The sequence below is a fragment of the Accipiter gentilis genome, chromosome 10 (assembly GCF_929443795.1).
Source record: "Accipiter gentilis chromosome 10, bAccGen1.1, whole genome shotgun sequence".
NCBI lineage: Eukaryota > Metazoa > Chordata > Aves > Accipitriformes > Accipitridae > Astur > Astur gentilis.
The window spans coordinates 40,529,770-40,542,478 of record NC_064889.1 but is presented as its reverse complement, the minus strand read 5'-3'; the positions used below and the strand labels follow the sequence as shown (position 1 = coordinate 40,542,478).

The following is a 12,709-nucleotide window of genomic DNA, read 5'->3' as shown; positions in this document are numbered from 1 at the left end:
CCCCTCCGCCACCCTCCCAGCCCCGGGGGTCCGAGTTCATGAGTGGCGGGGAACCCTCCTCTCCTCGGCTGAGGGGGTGGCCGGGCCGGAGGAGCGGGCCCCGCCGCCGCCGCCGTTGTCCCCTGCCCCGGGAGCTCCCCGCACGAAACCGGTGCGACTCCAGCGCCTGACGAGGAGAGACAGAAATTACAGCACAGGGACCATACAGGCGGTGGCAAAACAAGTGGAAGTATTAAACTCAAAGATAGACTACCAGCAGAGACAGGAGTAAATGGCACATATGATATAACCATACAGTAAGCGAACGGGAGTCGTATATGGGATTGATTAGAGGTTGGGGTTTTTTTTTTCTTTTTCTTTCTTTTTAATTTTTCTCTTTAATATGTTGAAATTGCCCAGACTGGTCCAGTACGACATCTTAAACCTTACAGGGACGCACAGCATGAAAACGCCCCCGGGAGCAGGGCTGCGGGGATTATTCCCGGCAGGCTCCCAAAGCTGCGGTAAGCGGCGGCGGGACACACGTGCCGGTGCCGCCCGTGATGCCGACGGGCAGCTTCGTGGCACGCGCCGGCGCCGCTGCAATGTGGGAATGGCTCAGAGAAAGCGGGACCCGAGGTGTGTGGGAGGGTTCACCGAAGAGGACGGGTTTTCCTGCGGCTGCGTTGCCGCCTGCGCCCGGCCGCCTGCCGGGCCCCATCCCTGCAGCCGCAGAGGAGGGAGCTCGACCGGCCGCAATGCCGCAGCGCTGCCGAAGGCTACGACGCGGCTCGACCAACAGCTGCACGAGGCGACGATAAACACCCTGCACCCGTGCAACCGGAGCTCCTGCCTCTGGTGCCCTGCCGAGGGGGAACTCCCTGCTGAGCCCTGCTGCCCGCCGGCCTGCAAAGGCTGGGGGGCCTAAGCCCGTCCAACAGTGGCAGCTGCAGAAGAGTCTGGCTGCAGCTCTCCACCCGTGCAGGAGGTTGCAGTGGTAATGGCCCCCCCCCCCCCCCCTGATGCTGGGGAAGGCGGTGAACCCCGCGCTTACCTCCGTGTCCCCGCGGGGAGAGGGACAGCAGTGCCTGGGTGCATGCAGGGGGGACACCCCAGCCATGCTAACGTGCCCCTCTGGCTTTTCGGGACAAGGCACCTGCGCGGGAGCTGTCCGGCCCCGCAAAAGGCCCGTAGCCCCTCGCACACAGCCGGGGGCTCTGCCACATGGTAAAGCCCCCCCCGAACCTCTGCCTGGAGGGCTGTACCCTTCCTGCACCCCGAAGGGAGGGACGGTCAGTGGGTGGGGAGGGGGACAGCAGGGTCCCCGGTGCTGGAGGGTGGCCGGGGATGCTGCGGTGGGAAGGCCTGCCTGGCAAGAGCTGCTGGGGCGGCTCCCCCACGGCGGGGGCACTGGTAGACCTGCTACGCAGAAGGGGCAGCTCCCGCCACTCACGAGGGTTCGATTCCTTCACAGCTGCCAGGGCGCCAGGGCTGAGTGTGGCCAGGCAGGGACACGGCCCCGGCGAGGGAGGGTCCCCCCGCGCCCCGCTCAGCCCTGCCGTGAGTGCGGGAGCGCCCAGTGCAGCCACAGGCTGCCGGGTGCCTGCGACAGAGCGGGTCCCCGTCCCTGCCCCCTGCACGCGCATGGCAGCCGCCGCAGCCCGGGGACCCCCACGGCCGAGCAGATTTTCATGCTGTCTCCAGGAATTGATATCAGCGTGGACCAGTCTAACATCTCGCAGGTTTTTTTTCTACTGGCTACTGGAATGCGCTCGTTTGGCTTAGGGGTCCTCGATGTCGAGAAACTCTTGCTTGGGGGGGGCCATGCCGCGGTACCAGGCGCATGAGCCGTCGCTCCTCTTGATGCAAGCGTAGTGCTTCGCCTGCCGCCCGTCCACGTTGTTCTTCTCCATCGCCCAGTCTGTCCAGAGACACTCGTCCGAGGAGGAGACGAAGCAGGGGATGGAGAGGCAGCGCGAGATCTGTGCACAACAGAGACTGTCACTGACCACCCTGAGGGGGGAACGCTGGGGCAGGAGGGGGGCGGGAAGAATCATAGAATCATTTAGGTTGGAAAAGACCTTCAAGATCATCAAGTCCAACCATCATCCATGCCCGCTAAACCATGTTATGGAGTACCCTGTCTACGTGCTTTTTGAATACCTCCAGGGATGGCGACTCAACCACTTCCCTGGGCAGCCTATTCCAATGTCTGAAGAAGCAGCACGGGGAAGCTGGGGCTGGTGGTCCCCCACAGCTCTGCTTCATCCACCCACCCCCCAGCTCTGGACCAGGGATGCCAGGCTGCCCCTTGCCTGCAGGGCACAGCAGGGACGTGACCCCAATGCGGGGGGACTGAGGGAACCCCCAGGTGCGGGTCCCAGGGCTGGCCTCGGTTCCCATCCGGAGAGAGCTGGAGGCTCAGCTGCCTGTCCCATATCCCTGGCCACATGCTGTGCCCCCTGCACAGGGTCACCCTTGAAGGACGGCGAAAGAGCACCTTGCCACAGAGCCCACGCCTGCCTTGGGGCTGCAGACCCCACTGGCATGGGGAGCGGGGTGCAGCCTGCGCTTGGGGGCAGCCCGGCCACTCACCTTGCACTCGCAGCCCATCTGGTACCGCTGGTTTAGGCTCTTCTTCTGGGTCGGGCTCAGCGAGTCCCAGGTGGACACCAAGTCGCAGAGCGTGATGTGCATCTTGCCGTTGCCCTCTGACTTGCCTGGGGAGAGGCCAGACCAACCGCTCAGAGGGTCCCTCCCAGGTGCCCCCGGACGCAATATTGACTCAGGGTGCCTGGGGCTCAGCCTGGCCTGGGGGGGCTGGAGACCGCTGTGATCCAGCACCCCCTGCAGTGCGCTGTCCCCAGTGAACCCCAGGGAGCAGAGGCTCATCTTCCAGCTGCCCACGCCACAGCCCAGGGCTACCGAGCGCAGCCAGGACGCAGCCAGGGGGTCGCCCGAGGACTGGTGGTGGGAGCAGGAGGAGGAGGGGGGAGGCCGTGCCCAGGGAGCCGGCACACGCGTCGCAGGCATCTCAGGAGACACACGAGGCAGCAGGGCCAGCACTGCCACCGACATCCCCCGAGAGCCCTCCCTTGCAGCCACCCACCTGCGATGAGATACTCCTTCTTCCCGCCGGTGTCCAGCAGCCGGCCGCACACAGCAGTGGACGGAGCCGTGTAGATGAACTCTATGTCCTTGTCAGGGCCCTTAAACATCTGGGGAGAAAGAGCAGGAGTGAGCGGCTGGCACGGAGGCTGCCCCGGCCCTCCCGGTCTCCTGCCCCGATGTGCCCCGTTACCTTGATCTGCTTGATTTCATACTGGATTCGTTTGATCGGATTCCCGTATATATCGTTCCCCGAATCCACCTCTTTCGCAGAGACGGCCTTTGCTCGGATCACTGCAACGGAGAGGTGTCGAGGTCAGCAGGGGTGGCCGAGGACCAGAGGTGCCGCCAGCGCCACACGGTGCTGCCCCGGCAGGACAGTCCCGCTCAGTGCCCCCATCCCACAGGGGCTGCCACCCTCGCACGGGGCCGGCTGCTTGTGCTGCCCACGGTGAATCCTGCTGCCCTCCCCGCAGATGCCCAGCTGCCCGCAGAGCTGGCTGTCACACACTGTCCCCAAAGAGACGGGACTCTGGCACACGTGGGATGGTGACGGGCAGCGCTGCAGCAGCACCATCACGGCAAGTGATAAGGAAAGGTCACGCCACGATCACCCAGCCTCACTGGCACCAGCCATGCTGGACCTGTCATCCTTGGCCAGCACTGGCTCAGTCTCTGCCCAGTCCCTGCCGGATTCCCGAGCATAGGCTGGCCCTGCCCGGCCTCGTGCCCGTCACCCAGATGGCACCAGGACAGCTAAAACTGCCGGCAGCATCCTGGGAGCGCCACGGTATTTGTCCCACTGTCATTAATTAAACCAGTCTCTGACAAGAGCCCCAGCCAAATGCCTGCATGACCTAGGTGGGCTGGAGGAGAAAAGGGCAGAGGGAGCTATTTGGAGGGTCACCTTTGGGTGCAGAGGGAGGCGGGAGCCGTGTCCCCGTGGCAGCATCCTGGCTGCTTGCTGTGGCCAGTGTGGGCACCAGCACTACCCACCAAGTGCCTGCACAGGCAGCTCGTGCCGAGATCCCCCTGCCAGCCCCTCTGCACCCCCATGCTGGGGGAGTGGGGGTCCCGGGACCAGGCTGCCTTCACACACCACAGCTGGAGCATGGGGTCCCTGTCCCACTATGGAGGGGTCCCAGCTGCCATGGGGCAATGATCTGCCTGCTGGGTCCCTGCCAGAGCTCAGCTACTGCTGCACAGAGCTTCGTGCCGTGCAGGCGCAGAAACCGCATCCTCTCGGGGCCGGGGTGCCGCTTCCTGCCCTTGCTGCCTGCAAAAATAACCTGGGGATGATGAGGGCTGGGGTAGTGGAAAAACACGGCCCCACGAGGGGAGGCAGCGAGCTCCCCAGCTGGCAGCCTCAACCAGCCAGGCCAAAGGCAACAACCCTCCCAGCTCCACATGCCCCCGGGGCAGTCCCAGCGCTCCGAGGGACAAGGTCGGATGTCCCAGGGCTGGCAAGGCTGCAGCTCCCTGGAGCCCGGGGACAGTGACGGGGGGACAGCTCTGCCATGGAAGGGTCCCTGTGGTCATGCTGCCAGCACAGCCCAGGGATACACAAACCAGCATGTGAGTGCTCAGCACGTGGCAGTGACCTGCAGGGTGCCCGGGGTGGACAGGGCAGGCAGCAGGCAGTAGGCAGCCAGCTCACCCTTACTCACCAGCTCGGGACACGGCGGCTGGTTCGGTGCCACGCTGTGCGGGTCGCAGCCGCGTGCAGCGGACACAGCCGCTCACACATGCAGGGCCTGGGTCCCTGCGCTGAGACCTGTAGCTCCCCACCCTGCCTGGCTCCCTCCACCAGCGTGGGGACAGGAGCTCTCGGCCAGCCCCAGGTAGCACCAGGGACGCCAGGGATGTTGATGGCGCAGGGGACAGTGGCAGCCCCAAAGCCACAGGTGCTGCTCAGCACCCTCACAGCCAGGGAGGGGGCCTGGCTGCAGGGCAGGGATTTGCAGGGCACCCCGCTCTGCTGGGGGAACCACCATCCCAAGGGGAGGCCAGCTGCCCCATCCCTCAGGGGCAACCCAGTGCCCTGCCAGCCCCGCTCCGCGTGCATGCCACACGGTAGGGAATGGGGAGCCGCGCTTTGGTGGAGGCTGCAGGAAGGCAAGTGCCAGCCAAGCTGGGGACCCGGCTCGCGTCCCCCACTGAAAGTCCTGGGGTGGGAGCAGCCGGGGATGCGCAGAGGGCTGCCCGCCAGCCTGGCACAGATGAGTTTGCGTTCTTTCACCTGGCACGGCAAGGAGAAGGAATCTGACCGCGCTCTATAAATACTGTGGGACACGGGGGCACGCGGATGGGCTATTTAAGCTGAAGGTCAGGGGGGCACGGCCCCACGTGGGTGCCAGTAAGTGTCAGCTGAGTTTACTCTGGAAAGGAGAGGGTGGCCACCAGCACGAGCAGGGGCCGGGGAAGAGACTTCCCAAAACAGCTGCCCCCAGTCAATGGGGGCACTCACTCAGTGCGGGGCAGGCGGACGCAGTGCCTGCCAGTACTGGGGCTGCACCGAGGGCTTTCCCAGCTGTGCTCCCCTCCCTTGGGGAAGGGCCAGGCTACCCAGGCACACTGGCAGCACAGGTAGCGTCTCAGCCATGCAGGAAGCCCCAGCCTCCTTGCCTGCAGTAGGCAGCAGGGCAAGTCCCTTGGCGCAGCCCCCTGCCCCCGTCCCTGTCCCAGGCTGGAGGAGCTCTACTTGGCACATTCGGACTCGGTTCCTGCTGGCTGTCAGTGCCTGCGCCCGCTCCTCTGCGCACCTGGGCCACCACAGGCATGGGCCACCCCTTGCCCCCCAACCCAGCTGCTGTCGTATCCTCCCACATGCCAGGCCCTGCGCTGCTCTGCGCGTGTCTGCGGCATAACTTGGGTGCAACCGAGCTGGAGAGCCGTGCGCCGACTCCGGCCCCGCGGCTCCAGGCGCGGGGAATGGTTACTGGTTCAGTGGGCTCCAGCCTTTTCCATTCACGTGCTGATGAATCACTTGACAAAAATGCAGCCCAATTCTAGGCGGATTTGTTCTGAACAGTGCGGCTTTGTGGAGGGGACGGCTGCACTGCGCTTTCCCCGCCAAGACCCCAGCAGTGCAGCCAAGCTGCTCTGCGCCAGCCAGGAACCGGAGCGGCGAGGAGGGCGAGCCGCAGGGATCGTGGAGGGGAGCCCCGGAGGAGAGCCCAGCTGAGATCCCTGGGACGAGGAGGCAGGGCCGAGGGATGGAGGAAACCCCCAGGTGCTCAGAGACCAGCAGTCGAACCTCCCCATATGCCAATGCTCCCATCAGCTGTGTCACCTACCACTCCTGCCACCGACCTGGACAGCCACCAGCCACGGGAGCCCAGACCCTCCGTGAAACTGAGCCGAGGCTCTGCCGGCTCCTGGGGTGCATGGCAGGCGCAGCATGCCACCAGCACTGGACAACCAAGTCCAACCAGAGCAATGCTGGAAATGCTCCTTCCCCAGGCGGGACAAGCCATGGCAAGAAGATGCACCACAGGGTGAGCCCCCCTCCCGGCAGGGTGGGAGCCCCACCAGTGACAATCCCTGTGCTGGCCCCAAGGGCTGCAAGCCACGGCCACCCCATAATGAGGACCCTGGAGCCCTCCGGGGGCAGACCTCTGTGAAGCAGCAGGTCCTCTCCCTGCCCTCTGCCACCAGGATTGGTCCCACCGCCCTGGCAGGGCAGGGAAATTCACCCCCGTGCCGAGGTTGCCGGCTGGCCTCTTCCTGCCTCTGCACTGGGAGAAATGCCAGCGTTTGCCTTTAACTTGCACACAGAAGCTGCTGCACGAGCAGGGCTGTGTTTGCTGCCGGGGCCTTCAGAGCCCCCCAGCCCCTGCCCGCCGAGTGGGGCTGCCCCCCATGCCTGCTGCCTCAGGGGACTCAGGGCTGGGGCCGGTTCCAAGGGCTTTTGATAGCCCCCCCCACCTTGCTGCAGCTGCCTCGGCACAGCCTGTGGCTGCCGGCTGCCTCCCAGCACTGCTCCTCGCTGCCCCATCCTCTGCCCACGGCGGGATGTGGGAAAGGGCAGGCAGGGAGAAGGGCATCTCCCCCCGGCTGCAGAGGGGTGCAGAGGGGGTCCGTGGGGAGCTGGTGGGAGGTCATGACTTCCCACCCTGACCAACTGGGGCTACCTGGGGCTGAGGAGTCCAGGGCATCCTGCAGCAGAGCGGTCCCCATGCCATGGCAGGCAGCAGTGCCACGAGGAAGGGCCCCACGCTGGGGTCCAGCTGACCCCACTCCGCTCCCGCTCGCTGGGCGACGAGCACACGACCACCTGGGATAGACTGGGGCTGCGGTGCAGCTCCAGGAGCAAAGCTGGGGGCAAATACAGTCACCCAGTGCCACAAACCCACTGGGAAGTCTCTCTGCGCTTGCCAGTTGGTGGGATGCTGTCCTCCCTGGCCCCCGCCTCACGGCTGCCCCAGCTCAGGGGTTGCACCCCGTGTTTCTGGCTGCTAAGCCAGAACAGTTCCTGCTGTTGACAGCTGCCATCGCAGCAGGAGCTGCCGTGGGCGGCTGGCGGGGAGATGCTGCAAGACCCTGCAGGGAGATTTGGCAGCCCCAGGTTCTCCCTGGGGAAGGAGGAAAGGAGGTTTGGAAGCGGTGACCTGCCCTGGTGAGACCTGCCAAGAGGGGAAGGCTGTGTGGGTGCTGCCCTGCAGCCAGGGTGGATCCTGCCATGGCCTGCCCCAGCTCAGCGGAGCCGCTGAAAAGCGCTGTCTCCGCCTGCGTGTGCCCCACGGGCTGAGGGGCAGCACAAGGAGCCTTGGCCCCAGGACTCCCCTCCTGGCCAGAGATGTGCCAAATGACCGCTCCTTCCTCCGCCATCCCACCCCAGACCCTACCGTGCAGCCCTGTCAGCACCCGCCCGCGGCTGGGCTGAATGGCCAGGGAACAAAGCTCCCTTCTCCGGGGCTGCTGGCAGTGGCTGAGCGAAGGGGCCGGCTGCCAGTGCCAGCACTGCCCACTGCCCGCCCAGCATCACCAGCCCGGGCACCCGGCACCGAGGTGGGGGCAGCACCGGGGTCACTCCAGCCCTGCTTGAGGGCAGCAGAGATGGAAAGCCAGCAAACCGCCCCCGGGAGGGACTCAGCCCCAGCCCTGCCTGGCACGCAGGCAGCAAACAGCCCCCCAGGTGCCTGCCAGCACCCCGGCAGCCGCAGGGGCAGCGGAGTGGGGCACCCCCGCCCCGGCACAGCGGCAGGGCAGTTTTGGGGACGCGGAGCCTGGAGGGATGCAGAGCTGAGCACGGCAGCTCCGCAGTGGAGAATAGGCGGAGGCCACGGGGGCTCCCCCGGTGCGTGGCAGTGCCCGTGGGGAGGCGGGAGGCAGTGCCCGGGCACCAGGCCCCGCTCGCCCGCCGGCCTGCACGGGAGCCACGGCTTACGAGCTGCCATGGCCGCGTGCGTCATCCCGGTCCTCTGACGGGAGCGGGACGGGGCCCAATCAGCGGCGGCTCCAGCAGTCAGCCCACGGCCCCTCCGCGCCAGCTGCACGGGAAGGGCTCCGACCACCGCTGGAGCTCGTTGAGGCGGCACCGGGGACTGGCAGCTCCCCTGCTCCATCAGGGCTCGGCAGGGCCCGCTGAGCAGCCATGGTCCCCCCGGCAGCACTCAGCAGGGACTGCTCCCACCTCTCTCCCCAAACCCTCGCCTCTGCCTTGTCCCTGACGGCCACTGGCAGTCCCCGCTGTTCCTCCCCTGCCTCCGCGCTCCCTACACCCCATCCCGAGGAACCAAGCACTAGGACAACTGGGATCAGCGCAATGCTGCCAGGAGCCACATCCAAGGTGCCCCCCATGCCAAGCAGCACACCAAGCCCCTGCTCTCCACTGCCCCATCGACCTCTCCTGGACCCAGCACTGTCGTATAAGGCCAAAGCCACGGCCATGCCCAGAAGGGCTGAGCATCACCTCCGTCACCCCTCGCATCCTCATGCTGCTCTGGAGGAGACCAAGCAGAAGCCAGGTCTCCTGTTGCAGCCCCCAGCCTAGCCACGTCCCCACGTGGCAGTCAAGCGGTCCCAGCAAAACAACCCCCCAGGCAGGCAGAGAGCAGCCACCAGTCACCGCTGCCCAGGCACGGCCCCGGTGAGGAATGGCAGATGGGGCAGACCTGAGCCCTCAGGCCCTGCAGAAAACTGCTGCCCGTCTCACGGGCCAGGAAGCACAATTGCAGGCAGGCCAGGTCACTTGTTCCAAGTCACCAGCTCCAGTGACAAGACTCCCAGTCCCTCCGTGACCCCCAGTCCCTCTGGCACCACATGCCCAAGGCAGAGTTGCATTCGCCTCCCCCCTCACCACCTGAAAACACAGCCCTGGGCTCCGGCTCCTCTGGCCCTGCTGCAGGGGCACGAGTGAGGGCAGAAGGGCTGTGGGGAGGCACAGACAAACATGGCAGACACTCCCCATGCTATGGAGTGGAGCGGGGATCCCAGCCCCACAGGGCCAGGACCCTGCACCATGCTCACCCAGCTCCCCCCTACCAAGGGCTGAGCGTGAGCCCTGGGGGCTCATCAGCCACCCCAGGTGCACCTGGCACTGCAGGGCATCAGCTACCACCACCTATCCCTCAAGGGCCCAGCCTGGACACAGGCTGTTCCATCTGCAGCAGCCGGGGAAGGTCCCGGCAGCACCCAGCGTCCCAGGCTCTCCCTGGGCTCCGCGTGCCCCGGGGAGGGAGCTGGCTGAGGAGCCTCCCAGCCCCAGAGAGCATCCAGGGGGAAGACAAGAAGCACCAAGAAGGCCAGGGATCACAGGCTGCAGGAGACGGATCCGTGCTGCGTGGGAAGAGAAGGCTGGGGAGCTCATCCTGGGATGAGCCCTGCTCCCCCAAGCCCAGCACTGTCCCCACCTGGGCTCACACAAGGCAAGACTGATCCAGACGAGCCGCACAGGGGACTCAGCCTGGGAGCCAGAAAGTGCCAGCGCTGCGGGCAGCGCGGCCCGGGAGGAGGCTGCCTCAGCAGAACGGGCTCTGGGAGCCCGCAGGACAGGCACCTGCCGAGGGCAGCGGGCCAGCCTGACCCACAGGAGACCACTGCCCAGCCATGCTGCGCTCTCCCAGGGGACAGCTGAGACAGCCAGAGCTGCCAAGACAGACAGTGACTCAGCAGCTGAGTCACGGCTGAGCCGGCACCCCGGGACGGGCAGTGAGTCACGAGTGCCCCAGAAAGCTGATCCCGACAAGAGCGTGACGGGAAGCCGCAGGCCCGCTCCCAGAGCGGGCGCGGGGAATCCTGCGGTCCAGGGACACCGGCTCGAGCAGCAGCTCCAAAAATTCAGTGCTCCATTTTGTCTAGAAACCTCCCTGTCCCCAACATGCTTCGCGGCACGCTGTGCCGAGCAGCAAGGCCAGGCAGAGCCGGGGCACACGGGGCAGCAGCCAGAAGCTGCGGGGAGTTGCCCTCGTGGAGGAGAAACAGCGGGAGCGGGGTCTGCAAGGGGCGAGGGGAGCCTGGGAATCCATCAGGAGCATCCTGGCTCAGGAGCAGGGGACAGGGCAGGGCCGTCCAGAGGTTGGGGCTGCCTAAGTGTTTGGGAATGCTACCTCTCCAGCTGAGCCTGGGAACGGCCCCGCAAAGGAGAGCGTCAGGAACTGGGGCTGGTCTGTTTGTTTAATATGTTAAAATTTAATAAGGGCATTATTCATAGAAAGAGGAATCCAGATCCCGGCGCTGCCAAGCCCTCCCTTTCAGCAGCATCCAAGCCGAACAAAGTGGGACGGGGGAGAGGAAATGCCTGGAAATAAGGAACAGACGGGAGGTGACCGAGCCCGCCGCGGCTGGCTCTCCCGGGCCGGGTGCTGGCTCCGCGCTCCAGCCCGGTGCCGTGCGAGAGGCGGCCGCGCTCGGAGGGCCCCGGCCTCCCCCGGGGCCGTCAGCTCCCCGCGCTGCCACGTACCATCGCGGTTTAATCAAAGTTGGAAGAGGCCGGGCTCAGGCCGTGTCACCGGGGCTGCGCGGCGGGGAGCCCGGCCCCGCGGCGGGAGCAGAGCCCCGCTCCGGCGGCTCCTCGCATCGCCCGGGGACGCCCCGGGGAGCGGTGCCGGGCGCGGCCGCGAGGGTCGTGTGTGTGTGTCCCCCCCCCGCCCCGAGACGGCGAGACGCGCGGGGAGGGACGGACGGACACACCCCGGACGGACGGACGGACGGGCCGCGCCCGGCCGCGCATCTGCTCCCGCCGACACACCCCCGGGCCGGCCGGGGCGCGGAGCCCGCACCGCGGGCAGGTGCCCGCTCCCTGCCCGCCCGCTCCGCGCCAACTTTCCGCCCCTTCCCCCGCCGGGAAGTTCGCGCGGGCCGGGGCTGCCGGGGCTCCTGCCGGGGCTCCTGCCGGGGGCTGCGGGGCCCCGCGGGGACAAAAGCGCGGGGGCGGCGGGCGGCGCTCACCTACGTCCGCGTTGCAGAAGGCCTGTTGCGGGTGGATGGGCGAGCAGCTGCAGGCGTCGGCCGGGCGGGCCCTGCCGAGCAGCAGCACCGCCAGCCAGGCCAGCAGGCTGGGCAGCGCGGCGGGCATCTTGCGGCGGGGCTGCGAGGCTCAGCGACCCGGCCGAGAAAGCCGCATCCACCGCCGGGCCCGGCCGAGCCGCCGCCGGAAAGTTTGGGTCCGGCAGCCGCGGCCCCTGCGCGGCGTTGCGGGCGCTGCTGCGGCCGCTCCTCCGCTGCCTTCTATGGAGGTGTTTTCTTCCTTCCCCGGCTGCCGCTCAGCCTCCCTTTTTAATGTGCTCCGGGGATTTGCTGCTCCTCCTCTGCATGGCGCGGGGCCAGCCCGGCTGCTCCCGCCCCTCCGCAGGATGCGGCTCCGCGCCGCGCTCGCCTCCCCCGGCCCGGCCCGGCCCGGCCCGGCCCCCGCCGCGGGCACCGGCCACCCCCGCCCCCGCCCGAGCCCCGCGCATCCCCCCCGCCCGTCTCCCCCCCACCCACCCCCCCTCCTCCGCGGCCCCGGGACCCGCCGCCCCTTCGCCCGGGCGGGGCCCGGCAGCGGCGGGCAGGGCCGGGGAAGGCGCCGGGGGCAGGCACGGGAGCCCGGCCCCAGCTCGCAGACCTGGCGGCCGGCCCGCGCCGAGCGGAGCGGTAAATTGCAGGGGAGGGCTGCGATTATGTCTGTGCCCAAGCATTTCCTCTCCTTCCGGCTCCTCCAGCTCAGCTCATCCCACCGCTCGAGCCCCCCTCGCCTGCTCCCTCCTCCGCGCCCCTGGCACGGCCGGTGAGCTGCGCCCACCCGGGGGTCCTGCACCGCAGCGACGGGCCCGCGGACCTCGGGCGCTTCTCCCCCTTGGCCGGCAGCCGCCTGCCCTGGAGCGCGTCTCCGGAACCCCCACCTCGTCCCTCTCCCGGCTGCGTCGCGGCGGAGGGCGGCGGGATGCTCCCGCTCTCCCGGTACCTGTACCCCCGTGCCCAGCCGGCCGCAGGAGCACGCTCCATCCCTCCGGCGGTGCCTTCGTCCCCGCGAAGCGGGCAGGGAGCCCAGCTCTGCCTCTGGGCAGGGACACGGCTTCGGAGCACAGCCGAGCCGGGTGCCGCGGGCACACACGTTGCCGGGGTCAAACGGCACCAGCGACCGCAAAACCTGCTCCCGAGCCAGCTTCTTGCCACAGAGCTGCCCTGCCACAGCTACTCA

The 12,709-nt window shown here is 67.5% G+C and overlaps 2 protein-coding genes across 2 annotated transcripts in view; one reads left to right on the top strand and one right to left on the bottom strand.

Moving 5' to 3' along the window:
* Positions 1–12,709, top strand: part of LOC126043458 (uncharacterized) — a 237,956-nt gene that overhangs the window by 16,245 nt on the left and 209,002 nt on the right. The gene's annotated exons all lie outside the window — the stretch shown is intronic.
* TIMP2 (TIMP metallopeptidase inhibitor 2) lies at positions 208–11,926 on the bottom strand. Its single transcript, XM_049811916.1, has 5 exons — positions 11,479–11,926; positions 3,281–3,381; positions 3,089–3,197; positions 2,575–2,699; positions 208–1,961 (listed from the first exon to the last, which is right to left on the bottom strand). Exons 1-5 carry the CDS (start codon positions 11,603–11,605, stop codon positions 1,761–1,763), a joined length of 663 nt encoding a protein of 220 aa, XP_049667873.1. The 5' UTR covers positions 11,606–11,926; the 3' UTR covers positions 208–1,760.